Below are 21290 nucleotides of genomic sequence, written 5' to 3' on the forward strand. Positions count from 1 at the left end.
GGATGAGCTCGGAGAGGGGCCTTGGCACAGCCGAGTGATCGAAGCCTCCTGACAGAGGCAGAGAGGGAAGGCAGCGGGAGTCGGCTTTTTGGCAGCTTGCTCTTACCCGGAGCTCGGTGGAGCGGCTGGGGGCAGATGAGGCCACCAAGAAATCTGTTTGCCCACCCCCCCCCCCCCTTACTCATGTGAAACCGGAGCAATAACAAGGTGGAAAAACCCTGCTTTTGACTCCTAACACACACACGGTACATGCACACAAAAGCACACACACACACACACACACACACACACACACAGCCCCTTCAGATGTACAACGTGACACAATCGCACTGGTACACAAACATGCAGACTTATACAAAGGCAGAACTTTACAAAGTCATGCAGATGGAATGTTTTGATATTCCTGTAGCTGAGTCTGACTCAAGCATGTTTGTCCGTCTGGCCTGAAGTCGATTCTTCATCAGGAGGGATTTTTTTTTAGGGGAACTATTCTGCAGTTGAGTCTGAGTGTGTGTGTGTGTGTGTGCTCGTGGAAAATGTAACCACATCAGTCTCTGTGATAGGAAAAGAAAAAGGGGGGCGAAGTTTGATTATGAGTACGTCAGAAACTCTGGTATCTATTTTAAAATTCTACATGAGAACCTGTCCCTGTTTCTGAAGGAGGAGGAGGTAGCCTGATTCACAAGACTTCAAATAACTTCAAATAACTTCTCAAAATGTTCTTTTGAACGCACTGGAAAGGGCATCCTGAGTACTGCGACTTTAGAGATGTGTATTTAATGTTCACTCGTTGAGGAATAGTTTGACATTTTAGGAAATATGTGCTTATTTGCATTCATGTTGATATTGAGGAGATTAAACCCACTTTTATAAATTGGTAAATATAAGGTTGCAGCCTGCAGCTGTTAGGAATTATCATTAGTGAATAATCTCACTGATTAACACTTAATATGTTTGTTTCTGTTTAATCCAGCACTTCTTATCCAAGGGTACTTGTACTTGTGCTTAATGTTTCCCCATCAAACCCAGTCAGCCTAGCTGTTTCCCTCTATTTCCAGTCCTAAGCTAATTGGCTGCAGCTGCACACTCCTTCATTTCTATCTTATTATAATCAAAGCTGATTCCCTAAAATATGAATCTATTCCTTTCAACAGAATCCAAACGGAAAGATTTACAATTAACACATTTGTCGTTGATTAAAAGTAATTTTCTTCGACAGTCAAATCACAAAATGTTCCCACTGAATTCCAATTTAAATAACTATGATGGTTCTGTTGGTGGAGAGCATCAGTGCACCTGAGCTCAGCAGTCGGGATGAATATATAGAATAATCATAAAGAATGATGAGACCCACAGAGGTCGGATCAGCCATCGTCCGCTCTGGGAACAAAACTAAGTCAAGAGATAATCATGGTGAATGTCTCGATTCTACAAACACGATGATGTAAACTCAAGGACGGCGGCGGCGGCGGCGGCGAATGCTCGTCTGTGCTCGGGCAGCGTGAGGCACTGTCGTCAGATGGTCCAGACAAAAACAAAATACAGAAATATGGCAGGGTGCCACGTCGCTGTGACCGGTCGGGACCCGAGGAAGCGATCGCCGCCGGTGGAGTCGGACTCACAGGTTCTCATTGGTGTCGTGTTGGCACTGGCTGTCGATGGAGGGGTCGAGGAAGGGCAGCTCCTCGCCACATCCCTGCAGCTTCAGGACCCGGCTGCTCAGGTCCAAGCAGCACTGAGACAGGAAACATCATTTTTACACTGTGACAACTGAAGTTAATTATCTCCTGTGTTAAACAACATTTCAATCAATACATTGCAGCCTGGAAATACAAGTGGAAGAGTTAAAGCTGAGTGCAGGAGCTTTAACTCCTGCACTCAGGAGTTAAAGCTTAGTAGGAAAACTAAGCTTTAACTTAGTAGGAAAACGTTATAACATCCTTTAGGGATAATTTACTAAATGAGCACTCAGGTTAATTTCTAATCCTCCACTCGACTCCCTCTAATTAACATTAGCATATGCAACACTGGAACTGCAGAGAGCAGTAACTTCAGATTGTCTCTTCAGGGGATTTAAATTGCATTTCTCACACGTGCAGATTGAAAATTTGTCGCCACGGGATGTCCTCAACTCAATCTCCTCTGTGTTTTACCTGCACAGCTGGCTGCAGATGGAAGGTAACACTCCCCAGCCTTAGATAACCAATCTTACAGTACAATTATTTCTAAGAGTTTGTACTTTTTCCATGCCATGTGTATATTCCGGAGTCGGCCTGTTTTTTAACGTACCAAAACCCACTTCATAAAGACAACATATTAGCAAAGCAAATGAGAAACTTACTTTGAGTTCCAGCAGAGTCTGAAGACCGAGGCACAGCTCGAACGCCTCGTCCTCTGGAAGCAGGGAAAAGTAGAAAGATTAGAGAAGAGGCAGTGGGAAAGAAACAGAATCACTCTGGTCACATGCATACATTAGCCTCGAAACCAGGTTAAACCAACCACACAACTAAATGCACTAACTCTTGCACTAACAAGCCCTGATAAGCACATGTACGTGCAAGGACTTGTGTGAGCTCTGCAGCGTCAAAGTGAGAGTTTCAGAACCGGGTTGAGAATTAAATATGCACGAAGGAGTCGGGAGCCGGGTTGACACGTTGAATTAAAGTCTTTACTCACTGATGAGGAGATTAAGGAGAAGGTCCGGACACAAAGTGCAACATAAATAATCAATTGTGTGATCTTGTTTGGTCTTTGTGAGCAGAACTCGTCCTCTGAGGTGTCAGGATGAATATTCACCAAAGAACATTTGGACATTGAAGCCGAGTTTGATGAAAACTTTAATATAATATTCTCATGAAACTATATTAGTATAAGAAACAGAAACATGGGGGGAAAGGGCTTGGATCTGGATAGACTAAGTCAAAGTGATCGACAGTCGGAGCAAAGAGAATAAGAAAAGACATTTAGGATGTTGTTAAGCACTTATTGTGTTGAGTAACACAACTGAAAGACGCTCCTGGCATCAACAAAGCTGTGACAACACAGGAGCTGTTGTGATTGGACGTTATCTTCCAGACCTGATTTATTATCCAATCAGGCTCTGACAAACACTTCTCTCCCGCTGATGCTGCTGTGCTGCCCTCATGGTTCTTACTGGGCAAATCAAGTCTGATGAACTGACACATCTATAATCCTTAATCTTTAAAGTGTTTGCTTTTGTTTGTCTAGACAAGAAAAACAGAAAACTAAATCGTGTGAACCTCAAAATCAAGTAAGAATAACATTTAAAAGAAAAACAGCGATCAGTCAGTTGAAGGAAAGTGGCCTTAAAAGGAGATCAGCAACTTTTTCTTTTACCCGAGACAAAAATAAACTCTGGTTTTTCACATCCAGAGAAGGAAAGTGATGCAAAGAGACTCAGATAAAACACATTCCTGCTCATGCTTTGGACTTTAAGAGCTTATAACAGTTTATCTGCATTTTTAGACAAGTTCCTGAATAGATTTATATCATAAAAATCTAAAAAATATATGTGAATCAAGTGTATTCAGTTCTTGGACTTTCTTCCATGATGTCTGTTGACAAATGGTTTGTTTTGTGGTGACAGTCGAGTGTTCGTGACTCGTGATCTTTCTCTGTACCAGGAGCTCTTTCCCTGGAAGATCGACCTGGTTTGACGTGTTCTTCTATCTGTTTTATTTATTGCTAATTTCTGCCGGGAAGAGTACACACGTAGCGTGAAGTGCAGAGACGAATCCCATTTAATGAAATCTCTGCAGAAGCAATATTCACCCTCTGCAGGCACTGCTAGAATTCAACTTATATTTGTGCTTTTAAAGTGAAACGTCTCAACAACCATGTGATGGATTGCCTTGAAATTGGGTTTAAATATCCAAAGGTGCCCATAGGATGAATCCCCATGACTTTGATAATCTCCTGATATAAATTTAGCGCCACCAGCAGGTCACAGTTTTCACTTACAGAGTGAAATGTCTAGTAAACGGATTGGAGCTAGATTTAGTCCACGTGCTCATGGCTGCTAGACGAGAAATACGTCTGACTTCTGAGAATCGGTGCCTCATCACTCGGGTTGTTATTTAATTTATCCAACACTTACTTTTACCTAAAACCTGTGAAAGTAAATGAATCATTCCTCCCAGTGTGATCTTATATTCTCACCTTTGACGTAAGCTGAACACTGGAGCGTCTGTCGGCCGAGCTGCAGCTGCAGACCCGTCACTGAGCCGTCCTGAATGGGCACCAACCTGAGAACACACAGAAAACAATATCCTCAATCGTTCTCACACTTCTGGTTTCTTTTCATTTGATTGGATTCAATATTTCCCAGAAAATATAAAGTTCCTCTTCTCGATCCCTTTGTCCTTTGTGCCGCTGAGAATTGATTAGCCCTGATTCTGAAGACCATAATTGCAGCTTCTGCTATTCACCTGTTTCCTTTAGAGCTGAGCTGAAATTAGGGGCGAGAACAAAATGTCTCATCCTTTTCATACTCTGATTTGATGACGGAGCTTTAATAGGCTTTTAAATGTCTCTTCTTAGAGATGAAGGTGAGTTCAGGTCTTTAAGCATCTGGATAAAACCTCAAATAAAAGTCTAAAAGCTCCGATTTCTCCTTAAACCTTTTTTTAATCCATTTATTTTTCTTGTTTTTAAACTCTGGTCCAACATATTAGTGGCTAATAGCTTCTAGCAGGTTATGTGTTTGCCATAGAAGATGTTTCTTACCCCAGCCTCTGGCAGCAGGAGGTGGAGATGTGGTTGTGTTGAATGCCGGTGTTGATGGATGCGTTGACTTCGCTCTCGCAGCACTGTGGGGAACACAGAGGGGATTTCGGTGTCACGGGGGGGGGGGTTTCATTCACTTACTGCACACCAACACAACACTGGAGAGCTGTTAAAAACCACTGATCTCATTTCCTTTTTGAATTAATCCTCTTTGTGAAACTGCCAAACCCCCAAAAATCTGTCCAATTCAACGCTTAATCAACTTTGCGCCAACGAAACAAAACAATCATTGGCTCTCGTACTCTAGTCAAATGTTATTTCTGTATTGATTCTGCCCTGGAGGTTTGAATCAGTCGATGCTGCAGGTGTGGGTTTGAGCAGCACAACACTTAATATTCCAGTTAAAAATAAACCAGCGAGGGGTTTTCCATCGCCGATCACGGGTTGTTTATCGGGATTGTTTCTGCTGATGTGTGGAGTTTGTGTTGCTGACTCCGTTTCCCAACAGGATTCACTCGTTGCTTTAGTGCACTTTGATTTCTCACAGTTAATGATCTCACAGGCAGCACCAGAGCGTGAGATGTCGGCCGCGTGAGTCATGCTGTACGTCGCAAGTCAAACAAACACTTCCACGCACTGGAGAGAGAAATGCATATGTGATCTGATTTAAGATATAATCACAACTGCAGTGTGACTCATTTCTTTAAAGGGGCTATCATCAACATTTTAGCGTCTTGCAGCTCTTTGTTTTGGTTTTCAAACCTGCAGCTTTACTGTTGTTGGTTCAATCTCTGTGTCTGTGCAGCGTCATGTCTGTGCATGAGCTGAATGTGAAGCCAGGAGACAGTTAGCATATCTTATCTTGGAGGACAGCAGCAGGGAAACAACCACCTTGTCTCTGTCTATAGTTTATTATTCCAATCTAAGCCCAAAGCTCGCTGCAAGTGGTTCATATCTCAAGTACAGACATCAAACTCTAAACGATACAAAAAGCAAATACATGTTTTTCTTATTTCTTAAATTTCTCCGGGGACTCAAGTTAGATTATTACAGTTGAAATGCTAACAGGCTGTTTGTCCTAGTTTAAACTGACATGTCTCTTCTTCTTCTGCTGCGTCGGCCGGCTGCTCTGCTGCCGCCGGGCGCTTCACGTCACAAAGACGCGGCTCAGCCTCTGTGCAGCAGATCTGCAGTGCATCATGGGAACTCGTGTCTGCAGCCGTCTCTCTTATCAGCCTCCTCTAAGCTGACGTCAGGCGACATGTACACAAGCAAGAAGCATGTTTGTGGGAAAATAAATCTAGGAAGCATGAGGAATGTATGCAGAACATATGGCCGCTCTGCATGTGAGATAAGCAGCTCGCACAGACCCCCCACTGTCAACTGCCTCTTAGAACATGAATGGATTTTTCCACCATTGAATGAATCTACAGCTACTTTAAGGTATTTTATTGCTAAGTACCGTCAGATGAACTACAACCACAGCAGCACCAATGTGCTTACAGTTTAATATACATAGTTGGGGTTATAATCATTTAAATGTAACAGTATTTGCTTTTTAAATATTCAAAACTGTTGGCCAGGCAAATTGAGGCGTTTGAATAAAAGGGGTGACGTGAGGTTTCCAGGATTTACCAATATTTTATGACAAAACTATAAATCAGTGGTCATGAATCCTCGGCCGTTGCAGAGTAAATAGATATAAGTCTGATTCAGCGGACTTCTGAAATACATAAATACACTGAATCCTCAAAATCACACAGAAATGTTTATTTACCTCTGTCATGGAGAGTGATTGAGACTGATTTCCATTTAACATGGTGGAAGGATATGATGAGAGAAGAACCCAGAAGGTTTTGGTGTGGATCTAGATCAGGGGCCATGTTTAGAGGACTAATATGTATGTGTGTGGACATAGGATCTATTGAATTTAACATCTTTTTAAAAAGACTTCAGATTCAAATCCAGGAGTTATCACATAAACTATTTTTGTTCAAATCAGACTTGACGTCTACATCTTTCTCTGTCATGTCATCGCCCTAATAAATCCATATCTTGACCTGAGGGTATTTTCCCCCGTTTGGAACTGAAGCACCAACAGTTTCCCTGAGCCGTGTTTTGATCCTCAGTCTCTGTGCAGACCGAGCTGAGCTCTCTTTGTCCTCACAGGCACTCGGGCTTATCAGCAGGCCCACAAACCTGCTCCTTTGTCTGAGTCCCTGTGGTGCTCAAAAAATAAAAAGAATCTCTCTCTCTCTCTCTCTCCGTTAAGTTTAAAAATAGCAGCCGAATGAGTAACTGAGGAACACTTTGCATTTAACAAGTTGATGATAAAACCGAGCAATGCACAATGAGTAATAGGCGGGGGGCGGGGGGGGGGGGGGGGGCTGAATCTACTTGAAACATGGACCATGTTCATTTGAAACACACTCAGTATTCATAGAGGTGGTGGAGGGATTATTGATGGTTCAGGAAAACGTGACCATAGAACACAAATCCTGGTTTCACTGCCCTGGCTTGTCCCTCCTGCCCACAGATTCTGGGGAACGTTCAGATTGGTGGAGGATATGCATCAAAGTGGACCTTTGTCTAAATGAAGTCTTAAAATGATGATTTATATGAGCAGAGTGCTGCGGGTTCTGTCTCCTCTCTTGTTTTCAGCACATTTCACACGACACAGTACCTTGCACTGAACAACCAGAGCTGTGAGGAGGGCCGACCTCTCCGTGACCTCGCCCTTCTCGGCCCCGGGCCTGGCTCCGGCCTCGCTGCTGTCGTCCTCCTCGTCCGACCGGAGGCTCCTCTCGCTCTCCTCCAGGGACTCCCTCTCCTCCGTGGAGTCGTCGGCCGTGCTCTCGCTCTTCTCCTCGGGGTCGGCGGGCCCGTCCTTGCTGTCGGCCAGCGGGGAGCGGATCCTGCCGCTGGTGTCCCGGGCCTCGCCCCTGAGCCGGGTGATGTTTCCCTCCATCAGGCGACGCTGCACGATGCTGTGAGGTTGCTGAGGAGGGGAGACAATAAGACAGATGTGAGGTCATCTCAGGGACGTGTGCAGGAGTTCAGCGATGGCGAGGAAACAGATGCCGGTCTTGTCTGTGTTTGGTAAAGGCTGATATCGATCACAATAATTCACTTAGGATGCTAGTGCAGTTGTTTTTGTAATTTTTCTAGAATAAATGACAAAAATCTGATCGTTACAAGTCACTATCGTTAGACTTTGACCTCAATGTCGGAAAACTGAATCCCAGGGTTGAAACAAGACATTTGAGATCCACCTTGACCAGTTCATCTGAGTCTGATCGATCAAATGATAATGCAAATTATATGTAATTGCAGCTGTACTCATAGTCTTATTGAATAGAGTCAATATGTGTTGAAGGACAGGCAGCGTCTCCCTGATTTGGTGTAAAGATAAATATTTAAAGTTACATTATCCTGACAGACTGTTGCAGATAACAAGTGACGCACTATGATCTCAGTTTCATTTAATGAAGCAAAGAAAAAAACAGATTTATGGGTCACAGTGTAAGAAAGATGTCAGCTTAACTCTTTTTGGGGCTTGAGATAATCTTCACAGTCAGAAACTGATCACCACAGAGACGAGGGGAGGAATTAAAATGCTGCTCTGATCCTACAGGAGCTGAACGACACTTAAGATTATAAACTGAAGGGAAATATTGTCTTTTCATACAAAATCAGATACATTTGCTCTGATAAATCAGGGATTTAAAGTGTGGTATTGAGTCTATAAGCAAGAAATATGTCCGTTTCCTGCCTCTGTTTATTAAATGAACAGTTTATAGACGGGATATAGTTGATAAAGTAGGTGTCGGATGAATTAGGTCTGTTTTCTGCTCAATGAAGCAGAAGAAGCAGCTGCTGATGTGTGAGCGATGCAGTTGGTAGCTTGGAAGCTGTGACATAAGGATTCATATAGATACAAATAATCTGTATAGATAATATGTCAAAGCATAGATAGAGTCAGGAATGAGACAATCTTTGTTTTTTAAATTACTTTCAGTGATTTTTATACTAGTAATGATTCTCGCCCCCTCACGGTGCATGTGCACATTCACCAGGCTGCAGGTTTTACAGTCTGGCACCTTTATTATTAAAGTTCTAACACTGGGCTTTAGTGTAAGTCCAGCCTACACACACACACACACACACACACACACAAAACTAAATGTATTAACACTTTAGAGCATCACTTGTGTAAGAGTAGGAGCGAATTTTAACACGCTATATTTTAACTGTAGATTTTAACAAAAAACAATTCTCATAATATGTTAAGGAGCAGTGGACTTAGAACACAAGGCTTTTTAAAAAGACAAAGTTTCGACAAAGTGTTTTTACAGCTAAAGAAATATAGTTTTTTTAACAATATCGTCTATTATTCACGATATATATCTGATGTTAGTTTGTTGTTAAAGCTGTTTCAGAACAACACGTGGCCAGTGGATGTGTTGGCTGTTCTCTCTGGACCATATAACACATCAAATTATATTGAGGCTGCCTGTTCCTCCCTAATCACATCAGAACCAGAGCCTGGTTCTGACAGCACAGTTTGAAAAGAGCAGGTTCACTGCGTCGATAAAACACCGAGCCATCTCAGGAAACTGCCTGTACTTCGGTGCAGTTCTGAAATCAGCTCACGATTCATCGCGCAGCAGTTGTGTCTTCACCAAATTAAATGTAACCCTCTCCTCTGAGGCACTGGGACCAGTGACTGGATGTTTTACCGGCTCTACTCTGGCATCCAAAGGGCTGTAAAGCCCCAGTTTAAGTATCCTGAGGGCGAATGCCAGTCTCATAAAGGGACAATCCCATCTGCTCACCTGTTGCTTTCTTAATACGATCAACAGGCTGCCTGCGCCTGCGGTCGGACACGTTTTATAGAAATTGGTTTGTCAACCTACTTCACGTTGTTCCCGGCTGCAGAAAACAAACCTTGAAGTGTAGCTGATGAAGGCTCAGACTGGAGAGCTCTTTCCTGGGGATTCTGTGCCGTGTGTTTTACCATCGATGTATTGGGAGCCGCTCTTCACTTCTTAGAGTGTGATGGTGCAGCTGAATTGAGATATTTCTCAGCACTCTGGACTTGTGATTTGTTTTTAGACGACACATTCTGGAAGATAGCTTGGTGCCAAATCAAAAAGTCTGACTTATCGCTCTTCCAAACGTATATATAGTTGTGTTGATGAAGCTAAAGAAAACGGCTGATTCCGAACGCTGACCCTCTGGTGTCCATTCGTACCAGTTCCATCCAGCAGTCGCCATCTTCTACCTACGACCTCCATTAAGCTCAAGAGATTGAAAACAACATCCACCCCTTTGCGATTCTGTTTCCTGTGTAGTTTTAGTTTGGTCCTTTCCACACTACTGCTCATTAAATTATCTTCTGCTCTATTAACCACACGACAGCGATGCTAGATTCTGCTGATAGAAATATATTCCTGGCTGGAATGAGAAGGAAGGCGATTTCACGGACGGGGGAAGCAAGACGAGGAGGAGGAGGAGGAGGAGGAGGAGGAGGAGGAGGAGGAGGAGAAACCAAACATGGTGAGAGAAGAATAAATAAGACAAAAAGGCATCTGCGCCCGAGAGACCTGGAATCTATAACCTCACAGTGGTTGTAATAATATCTCCTCATGCCTGGTCATGTCTTCGGTGTCTGTGGCCTTGCTCTGTGATATCTGCCATTATGTTTAATGGCACCTGGTACTATCATCCATCTGTGGACCTGAAGCTCCATCAGACACCTCCACAGGTTGTCAGGGAGTCAAGGAGCCCGGCAGGTCAACCAGTCTTTCTTTGCTTTTTGGAAAAGAATGGAGTAAAAAAAGAAGATTTAGGTTTCTAGATTTCTGTGGATTGTTCACAGACCTCTCTCTCTCTCTATCTCTCTCTTTCTCCCTCTCTCTCTCTCGCTCTCTGTTGACCAGTCTTCTTTTGGCTGCAAAACAACAGCACTTCAAACCACAGTAATCACCCCCCCCCTGTGTCACTGGGTTCGATTGAGCCCATTTGTTCCCCCCCGAGCTCCAGCTGTGGCAGAGTAGTGCTTAGCTGAGTTATAAACAGACTGATGATGGCCTCTTCCTCTCTCCTCCTCTCATCCCTCCTTCTCTTCTCATCGTTTTTGTCCATTCTCTCTCATTTTGTTTATGTCCTTACCCTCATGTCTTTTCTGATCTTTCCTTGTCCTCGTTACCTCCCACCACATCCTTTCCTCTCCTCTCCCTCTTTCCTTTTTGCCTCATCCTTTATATCATTTATTTCTTTCTTCAAATATTCCCTATCTCTTCTTTCCCTCTCCTCGCTTTCTTCTTCATTTCCTCCCTTCCATCCTCGTCCCTTTTCCTTTATATCCTTCACTTCTTTACCAATACATCTGCTTTATCTCCTATTCCTCCCTTTTCTCCATCACCATTTACTTCCTCTTTTCCTCTACACCTCCTATTCTCTTCACCTTTCCTTCATATCATTATATCATATATCATTTCCTTCCGTCCTCATATATTTCCTCTTATTTCCCTTGTTCCTCTCCTCTTCCTTCTGTCATTGCCTCTCATTTCTCCCCCCCTCCCCCTTTCCTTTTCATGTTCCAATCCTATCTCTCCTCTCCTCCTGTCTTTCGTTGCATCAATAGAAGAAAGTCCTTCTTCCCAATCCTTTGATTGATTCCCTTCTTTAAACGAACCCGAACCCTGAGAGTGATGTTAATCCTGAAGTAATCTCACCATTCGAACCAGTCAAATTCAATCAATGGTTCCACTTCAGACGATAGATACATCGGCCTCATCTGGGAAGATGTTTCTCTCCGTGTGCTCACGTCATCTGACCTCTTTTCCACTTGAGCACTCTCTGGATCCATTATTCATTTATTCACAGTCATTATTCTCATATAAAGAGGATGCAAATGTTGGTAAATCAAGTTGTACTATGGGATTCAGCATAAGCAAACCTGGTTATTAAGTCTGGTGGCCTATTCCACGATGTTGAATGAAGTACTCCTTGGCTGAGTTAATTATGTCAACAGGTCGGAGGAGAGGAGCAGGAGGAGCTCAGGGATTTGATTACTCGTTCTTCTCCGTGCTCTCATCAATCTGCAGGGGAGCGAAATCTGACTGACAGCGATGAACACAATCATTTCAAGCGTTATCATTCTCGCCCCTCGTCCTCTGACGGCTGACGTCTGCTCCTGCCGAGCTCTGACTGCTCTGGGATCAGCTCCAGAGCGAATCGTGTTAGCCACGGCGAGCTGCTGGCAGGTGGCGTCTGGTGTTTTTACATTTCAGGGGTGAGCACTGTTGCACTTTGTGTTGGGGGAGTTGAAGTCGGGCTGCAGGGCGAGAGGCACGAGATAGGGAGACACTGTGTGAGGTCAATTACAGTGAGATTGAGGCGATTGTGCTAATTTAAAACTCTTAGCATCCTATTGCGACAATTTGCGTCAAACCTCAACCCCTCTACCTCACAAGCGTATTTATAGATTCAGTGTGATGTGCGCTTTGTGTGTCTGCTGTGGCTCAGGAGGTAGAAGCCTTCATTAGTTAATTGGATGAGTGTTTGGTTGTCTGACACTGAGCCGCCTGTCGATTCCCACTGCACCTTGTAAAGCTCAGAGCGGTTGATAGACTGCTGAAGTCAATTTAGATGTCATGGGCTTGTATTGAACCAGATGACGACTCCCATGTACCTGCGTATTTTACCTTCTTGCCTTAGAATCCTCACATTTTTCAGTTCTCTCCCGTATTTCAACGACCCAGTGATAGTTGCCTGTATGCCCTGCAAACAGGAACTGCTAATAGCTCGCTCCGCATCCTTTTTAATGGTCCCGCAACAAAACCAGATCCAAAAGCACCATGGGAAATTTTGCTCCAACACTTACAGGATGAGGAGCCAATCCCTCACGGCAAAAATACCATTGAGTTAAACGTTTTATTTTATGGGATTGCTAAGTGAGATGATCCCCACAGTGTCAGACTTTTTAAAAACCCATCATAACGTGCACTCGCTGCGAGGCCGAACATGTGGAACCGTTCTGAATCAACAAGTTTCTTCCCTTGTGACAGATCTCCATACTGCAACACCTCTCTCGCCTCGTTCCAGTGATGGCTTGTTAACATGTCAGCATCACTCACACGACCTCCTGGTGGATTTATTGCGGTGAAATCTAATGAAGACGGCAGGCGGCCGCGTCCCATGAGGAATTTATCTGTTATCTGCACAATCCAACCTCTTTCTTTTTTTCATTTTGGAAGCAGCTGAGGTGGACCTGGCATCGCCGAGGTGAAATCTGTTTGTTCAGATTTCACAGCAGTGAATATTTATCGCTCCTGATGGTTTAGATTTCTCACTGCGGGTTTATGAAGCTCAACAGGGGAGATCTTCATCTTTTAGCGTTCTCTGCCTCACGCAGCAGCAGTCAGCCGAGCATCTAACTGAGTAGATAAGTATTTGAAATGATTGCATTAACTCGTGCGGAGCCAATGGAGCCAAACATCCTTTATGAGGAAGTGCTTCAGTGCAGCCGGAGGTCGAGCTCGTCTAACCGGCGACACTCACAGCTGAATCATTTCCAGCTCCTTATTACTTGTTGATGTTTACTTTGGGAAGGCAGCGTTCAGGTGCACCACAACACAAACACACTTTCCTGCTGCTAGAAATATCAACTAGAAATCCAAATGTGTATTACTCCACCTGTTGGACATGTATGATTTATTTAATCTTTTTCTCGTCTTGTCAGTTTTCATTTTGCATTTCAAACGCTTCAGTACGAATTGATTGAAAATTGCATTCTGTGTTTTTACTCTGTGACTTTGAGTTGTTTCTTCTTCTCTGTCTGATTCTCCTCCAGACAGAAACTGCTCTGAACACAGTTGGTGAAGCATCGGTGTGTAAAAATAGAACAGTAGCACAAAAATAGTCCAGTTCTTCTTCCATATCCATGTTTTTTTTTGCATTGAAACCTTTTTGATTAAAGCTCGTGTTGAAATAAGAAAACACGAGAGGCTGATAAACGAGCTTTTCCTCTAGTGCACCAGATAGTTCCTAACTTTTCAAGGACAGATGTGTTCGGTGCTTCAGTTGTTATCTTGTCTCAGCAGCATGACTACACAACAACCCGGCTACAGAAAAGGCATCGTGACCCTCACCTCCGTGATACTAATGGCCCCTTGAGAGCCTCCTGCTACAAACACATTATAGGAGCTGGAAAGTGTTAATGGAGGGACGTTGTTGGTCTTGTTACCTCGGCCAGTGAAGTTATGTTTATACGTATCATGTAGGATTTCTTTATAGGATTTGCTCACCATAAAGAAGAACTCCAGCCTTCACGCTTCAAGAGAGGTTAAACTGGTCGACTGGCTCACAGACACTGTTCCATTGTGTCTGTTCTGTTGTTTATTATACTGATGTGATTTCTGTGGTGACCCCTGAACACTGACCAGTCCAGACCAGTCCTCTGCAGCTCAAACAGAACCACAATGTTTGATGCCAGCACTCTTCATTCTCCTCATCCTCCTCCTCATTCTCTCTGCCTCTTTCAGTCTATTTTTCTCCGTGCTCTTCCTTCTGCGAGTCAGATTAGAGGTTAATTGCCGTGTGGACTAATTAGCAGACGTCTACAGACTCCTGTCCCTCACTCAGCCGGTCACGTGAGCCCTGTAATGCCCTGTTTCTCGTTCTGAGGGGACGTCCCCGGTGGCTGACTTCCTGTCGCACCACCCAGGAAGCTCCGGCAGCTTCACATCTGCTTCCTGCCTTCCAGTCATCTGCCACTTTACTCCTGCATTAACATCTCTGCCCATCTTTTCACTTTAGGTCCTAAAACCCTCCATGAAACACAATTTGCAGATAAAAAACCTCCATTTGCTCTCTTCATTTCATCACAGGAGATAAAACGACAGAGCGTCTCCAGCGGCGCCGAGAGGATATTTAATGACTTGATCCGACTGTAACGAGCTAATTAAATATTTATCAGAAGGTTTTTAGATTTCCACTGTGTCCCCTAATGTTTACATGTCGTTACGTTAGTGCTGAAAACAAACTGATTTTGTAAAAACAATTTCCAGATCGGTTGTTCAAGTCTGAGCTAAAAGCCATGATTATGTAATAGTTGCTCGTTATGAGTTTTTCAATTAGACTTTAAACTTTAATTTTACTATAATAATAAATAATGTTATAATGATGGTCCTGTAAGTGAGAAGATTTTTTACTTATTCTTGTTCATTTGAGTTGAACGTGTAATTTTTAATTTTAACTATTGAAGGAATTCAATTTCAAGCAAGTTAAGCAACGTTGGTGTCTGATCAAGTCATTTTACATGAATTCTAGACTGAAATTCAAAAATGTAAAATTATTCCATTAAAAAAGTGTAATGTGGTATTTTGGAAATCTGGGCTTTAAGTTTTGAGAGTATTAATTCCATAAATCATCCAAACAACTTTGAAAACTACTCAATATTAAATCACTTAAGTAAATTGATTAATCAACAGCAATTTTGCACTTCAGCTCTGAAATAAAAACCCAAACACCTCAGTGTTCGTCACTAACACGTCTCCCCCTCTCTTGCCTCCAGTCCAGTATCCCTGTGTCTTCTCCCCTCTCCTCTTGTTGGGGTTGTTGTGTGTTTGCTGTGGGGTATTTTTAGCCTCCTGTCTTCCCACACAGCAGCGAGGCAGCAGCTGAGCCTCCCCTCCACAGCTCCAGATGACACTAACCTCTCTCTAATGATAAAGCCGGCATCTCAACCCGATTTACCGCGGCTCGTTCTGGGGGGGGAAGGGGCCGACGACAAGCAGCGAGTTGCATTGTTGTGTTTGCTCTTGGTCTTTGAAGTGCCTCTCGGCCTCCGGGGGGGAAATAAACAGCCGAGTTGGACGAGTGAATCGGGATGCACGAGGATGTGGAGACCTCTTCCAGGATTAGACACACTGTGCACCATCTGCTCGTGTAGATTCACGACTTGTTGAAAGGGACGAGGAGATCAGCAGGTCCACAGAATCCAGGTCTGAGGAAAGGAACGTTTCTCCACACTGTTAGATCTCTCTCTTAGAAATGTCTTTTAAACGGCAGACGGGGGGGGGGGATTGGACAAAATGTTCAGCAGCCCGCTGATTGAAGTTGTATTCAATGCTCACAGCGAATGCGCCGCTCGCTTGTAGTTCTCCTCCTATGCCACAGTTTCTGCCTTCAAGCCCAGTTCTGTAGCTTTTGATCATCCTCACAAGTACCTGGAGACTCCAGTCTTTTGATTAGACAGGCCGTCACTCACACACACACACACACACACACACACACACACACACACACGTACACACTCTCACACACACACAGGTTTCTGATTCACTCATCTGGAAGAGAGGAACATGAGCAAATGGACAGCTGAGCTGCAGGGAGGAGAAGAAAGAGGCTTCACAGCAGCAGACGAGGTGTGGGCAGTGGAGCTGGTCCAATATGAGCTATCTGAGGGCACACAGTGTGTCTATGTGTGTGTTTGATTAACAAAAATGTTCATATTTTTGTTTGCACAGCCTTTCCGAAAATGTCAACAGAGAAATCAGTCAGAATGAAATGATATGTCATTTAAAAATGTTTTCCTTATCCTGGATCTAACCCCTGATCTGGATCAGCACCAGTATTTAATGGGTTCTTTCCCGACCCACTGCATCCTTCCACCACATTTAATGGAAATCAGTTCAGTTGTTAATGTGAAGCTTCACCACAGAAATCCTGATGTTGCATAAACTGAGCTTTGCAGCTGAAGAGACGTGTTTCTCTCCCTCGGTTGTGTGAGTGTTTACAGTAGAAAACAGTAGGAAACAGTGAGGTTACACAGCGGTTACACAATAACTCGCTCTGCACTGAAGCTCAAGTGTTAATGTAACCGGCCTCAGATGTTTCCACACAAACACACACACACAGATGCCGTCTCCTCCCCTATATCCTCTCCTGCTCGCTCGCTTTACATCCTCGCCCCACGTCTCCTCTCTCTGCTCTGCGCTGTGTTATATAAACCAGCAGCACTCCACAGTGCATCCTCCCTGACCCCATCTCCCGCCGTCTCTCTCATTCCCCTCCACCGCCCCAACGCAGGAGCAGTGCATTTTGCCCTTTTCATGCTCACTGCTGCTGCTGCTGCTGCTGCTGCTGCTGATGATGATGATGATGATGATGATGGTGATGATGATGATGGTGATGATGAGAGTGAGAGTGATGACCTCAGGCTAAAGAGCACCAAAACAAAGTCACTCTTACATAATGTGGCTCCACTTCTGAATTGCACAGTGGACAGGAGAGGTTTTTTAACAGAGGAGGGAGACGAGGCTGCAGGTACATGTGTGTGTGTGTGTTTGTGTGTGTGTGTGTGTGTATGTGTGTGTTTGTGTGTATGTGTGTTTGTGTATGTGAAAATATACTAAATGCATAAACAGTGAAGTCTAGATTCCGAACTCATGATATTTGGGGTTTTTTCGACCATGAAGTCAATGGACTTTTCATTTGAACGAACAATTATTGGAATCTCGGCTCCATCAGTCAACAAGTCATTTAAATATTCGAGAAAAGCTTAATAAAAATGATAACTTACTTTAAAAAACTCGATGTCTGACATTTAAGATTTGACCTTTATCTGGAGAAAGCCAGAAAAAAGCTCCTGGTGATGTTATTAAAGTTAAAACCAGCAGGGTGTAGACTGGAGAATGAATAGACTGATTTGTAGTCAGACAGACAAACAGCAGTTCTGATCTCTCTCTCTCTCTCTCTCTCTTCCCTCCATCCATCAACAATGATGGTGTCTCTCTGCAGAGATGTGACACAGGCATGACGCTGTTTCCTCTCCCAAGTCCCTGAAGCTCTTATGACACCGAAGGTCCCTTTGTTACAGACGCCATGCAAATCGCACCGTGCTCCCCGCGGCCACGTTGAGTCACAAGCTGAATGTTAAGCTTCCGGAATTTAAAGAAAACTTTGGGGGGGGGGGGGAATCTTATCGTGAATTAATTTGCTTTGTTGTGTTTGGATGTTTGGTAACATTTGACTAATCTCTGCCGCCGGTAAGAGTCACAGAGATAACACGAGCGTAAAGCAGCTTTGATTTCAGAACACTGAGCTTTGAGCTAAATGCTAATGTCAGCATGCTCAGAACAGCAGCGCTAACATTTGAATGTCCACCAGGTATCTTGGTTCTAATCTCAGTTTAGTTCAGAGCCCTCAAACTCCCGGTGGAGCCATCTTGCATCAAACTATTTCTGTAACAGAAGGAATCTGTAGAAGAGGACAAGGCTGTGACTTACAGGTATTTACTTCAACATTTAACTTGTTGATCATTTTTGGATTGTCGAATATTGGATGAGTGAAATAATCTGGCTTGGATTTTTCGTAAAATAAAAGTTTCCATATCGGAACATAAAAGCAATAACAGAAATTCTTATATCGGCTAATTGTATGAGCCAATCAATGAACAGGTCTGGGTCTGATCATTAACTCTGAGGATGACATGTCTATTAAATTTCACTGTCATCCATTGAGTAGCTGTTGAGATATTCCAGTCTACAGAAGCGTAATGGACTAATATTAAATAAAAAACTTCCCAGTACCGAGAGATGGTTTTAATACCTTGAATAACATCTTATTATTGGCACAGTGGCATTTCTAAATTATGGGTTAGTGCAAGAACGCACGGTAAGGAGAGAAGACAGACCACAGAAAACAACATCTATCATTAGATTAAGAGAAATGTAAGAAGACGAGCTAGGAGGCGGGGGGGGGGAGCAGGTGTGGAATGTTTTTCTGACAGCAAATGTTGGTATTAAATGTTGGCAGAAGTAAATGCTTCACAGAGGACTGCGAGTGCTGCTTCCCGGTGCCAGAGTGAGCGGGTGGAGGTTCTTGGAGAGTTCTGGGGGGTGTGTGGGGGGGGGGTCTGGGAAGCTGCCATCAAAGCAGAAGTGTGTCAGAGGAGAGGCAGAAAGTGTTGGGATCATTACAGGGAGTTCCTCCACTGGGTGTGTGTGTGTGTGTGTGTGTGTGTGTGTGTGTGTGTGTGTGTGTGTGTGTGTGTGTGTGTGTGTGTGTGTGTGTGTGTGTGTGTGTGTGTGTGTGTGTGTGATGGCGTGGGTTCAGGAGGAGCAGGGAAGCGAGGAGCTACTTGAGAGGGATCCTGCAGCTCGGAGGCGTCACCACCTGTGACTCGGCCCTAGCTCCGCTGTGTGCACAGCTCTGCATCTTTCATGAGCCTTTCAGTGACTAATTCTCTTTTTTATTTATACGGTACATTCACAGTGGGCTGAGGCATTAGTGCTAAAAGCAAATGGTGGTTGAAACTGTGCAGTAGGAGTAAAATTGCTCCTTATGCACTCAGTTTCTGCAGCGTGAGCATTTTGCTGTTTCTTTCTTTTCTATATTGTCGAACTGAGTATTATGGGACTTCGGGCTCTTTGATGAATAAAACAAGATGCAGAGACGTCACTGGTTAGAGTGGGAGGAACTGGACAGAGGGGGGTTTTACCTCAAGGAAGCAGGTTGTGTGTTTGTGAACAGGATTATGCAAAAACTGCTGCACTGATTTTCCATGAAGCTTTGTGAAGGGGCTGTGAAATTACCTAAGGAAAAAGCCATTAAATTGTGCAGCAGATCTAGATTTTAATCAACATTTTCTTTGATTTCCCAGATACATTTTCAAATATTACACACACGACTGTTTACTACGAGTTATGTGAAATAGTCTAAGCCACGTTGGAGCCACTTCCTCATGTGAAGTCACACAAGGTTAGAGAGAACTGATCGAACCTCTGCAGCCTGTTGCTCATCTCAGGCTCCAGGCCACATTAGGGGACATTGGATTAACACAACGGAAATTCCAACCAAACAGGTCAGCAGATAGAGTTGCATTGTGGGTAATGTAGACGTCAGGTTTTTACCAAAAAGAAAGATAGGGTGGAATTAAAAAGACAAATATATCTGTCGTCCTCCCTGAGTCAAACAAATGTAGCAGTGAGTCGATGGAACACTCTTCAGATATCACTTAACCAACCTGAACTGTTTCTCTGAAGGGTTTGAAACCTTCTCACTTGAACTCAACCTTCACCACATGACCACGCACACAACAGCTTCTCCAAACAAGTCAATCACGACCCGAGCACCTCATTCAGTAACTCCCCCGGCGTGCACTCACCAGGTCTTTGGTCGTGCCCAGTCTCTTCAGCCCGTCCAGGGGCAGGAGGTCAGCAGAGTCCTTGTGGGAGAACTGGGTGGCCTGCTTCAGACGCCTCTGCTGGTGCAGGATGGCTTTATCCCGGATGGCGAGCTCACCTTTCTTCGCCTCGCTCATGGTCTCGGACTACTGAGCACAGCAGTCGGATGTGGTGCTGTGCACAGAAGCACGGAGACTGTGAACCCTCAGCAGCAGCAGCAGCAGCAGCAGCAGCAGAGGGATCTCTCTGCAGATAGCTGGAGACACAGAGGATTCCTGTTTGCAGATGAGGAGGAGAAATCACAAAATGCAGCTGCTTTGCTTTGCTGTTCAGTTCCTTTTCATCAGGTCCTTCCCCAAAAGCATCACCCTGCAAATGCTGCCTGTTCCACCCTGTTCTGTCCTCTCTGGAATCCTGCTGTCCTGCCCTCTGGGCTTCCCCTGCTCTCTCTCTCTCCCTCTCTCTCTTTACTTGTAGTCCTTTGCATGTATCTGTCTGTGCAGCTTTGGGACCTAGTGTCCTCTCCTGGATGCTCCTCTCACGTAGACATGCATCCTCAACGTCAAGATCTGTTCTGTCTCCCACTGAGGCTGAGTGAGGCTGTGGGGTAGGTGTGACAGAGTGCCCCCCCCCCCCTCCCCTCAGTGCTGTCTGTCCTTGGATCTCTCTCTCTCTCTCTCTCTCTCTCGACCCTCCTCCCTCTGAAACAGACGCATGCTCTCCTCCACATTTTCTCAAATCGACAAATCAATCATCTTTCATATTTCAAACCTCAACACTACATAGAAAACACTTATCTGTTGACATGACATCAGGTCCTCTGCATTATTCAGTCTTTAAAGTGATGCTGCATCACACACACTCATCATGTGGGTCTGATATATAGGTCCCTTGAGGAGAGATTGGCCTGTGGAGGTGTGGGAGAGATCACCGTGGTCTGACCCCACACAGACGATCGATCTGCACCACTGATGCATCCATTGATTTCCTCTGCCTCCTCCTTTAGAGCAGCGGCTGTGAATTAAAATACAACAATTTCTTCCATTTATCCATCCACTCTTAAAGAAATAGCTGCAAATGATGATGAAATATCTGTGCTCCACAGCCCTGATTATGGTGACAACAACTGTGATGATTCCAGATGTGGAAGGTTTCATGAGGAACTTTGATTTGTCCTAGAATGTAACGAGTGAACGGTGGTTTCAGGAGACAGAGCTGAGAAGTGAAGAGTGTTTCTATAATAAGATTCTTTATTTGAATTTATTTAGGAGTCCTTGTGAAGGGGAAGTGGAAAATACAATAATAATCCTGCTGGGAAATGTAAAGGTTTAAAAAGCTTGTACTGCC

At 44.1% G+C, this 21290-nt stretch overlaps 1 protein-coding gene across 1 annotated transcript; it reads right to left on the reverse strand.

The window, feature by feature from the left end:
* Positions 1 to 949: 949 nt before the first annotated feature.
* Positions 950 to 20554, reverse strand: nrip2 (nuclear receptor interacting protein 2). The gene is made up of 6 exons (XM_062383163.1): positions 19925 to 20554; positions 7430 to 7744; positions 4747 to 4829; positions 4180 to 4265; positions 2342 to 2394; positions 950 to 1735 (listed from the first exon to the last, which is right to left on the reverse strand). Exons 1-6 carry the CDS (start codon positions 20078 to 20080, stop codon positions 1619 to 1621), a joined length of 810 nt encoding a protein of 269 aa, XP_062239147.1. The 5' UTR covers positions 20081 to 20554; the 3' UTR covers positions 950 to 1618.
* Positions 20555 to 21290: the final 736 nt, after the last annotated feature.

Source organism: Platichthys flesus, chromosome 23 (genome assembly GCF_949316205.1).
Source record: "Platichthys flesus chromosome 23, fPlaFle2.1, whole genome shotgun sequence".
In the NCBI taxonomy this organism is placed as follows: domain Eukaryota; kingdom Metazoa; phylum Chordata; class Actinopteri; order Pleuronectiformes; family Pleuronectidae; genus Platichthys; species Platichthys flesus.

Excerpts from the sequence above, each read along its gene's own strand:
- nrip2 (XM_062383163.1), bottom strand. The coding sequence starts at position 20,080 with ATGAGCGAGGCGAAGAAAGGTGAGCTCGCCATCCGGGATAAAGCCATC. Across the intron at positions 7,745-19,924 it reads TGGGCACGACCAAAGACCTG|CAACCTCACAGCATCGTGCA; the intron begins GTGAGTGCACGC and ends TCCCCTCCTCAG. Across the intron at positions 2,395-4,179 it reads GTGTTCAGCTTACGTCAAAG|AGGACGAGGCGTTCGAGCTG; the intron begins GTGAGAATATAA and ends CCCTGCTTCCAG.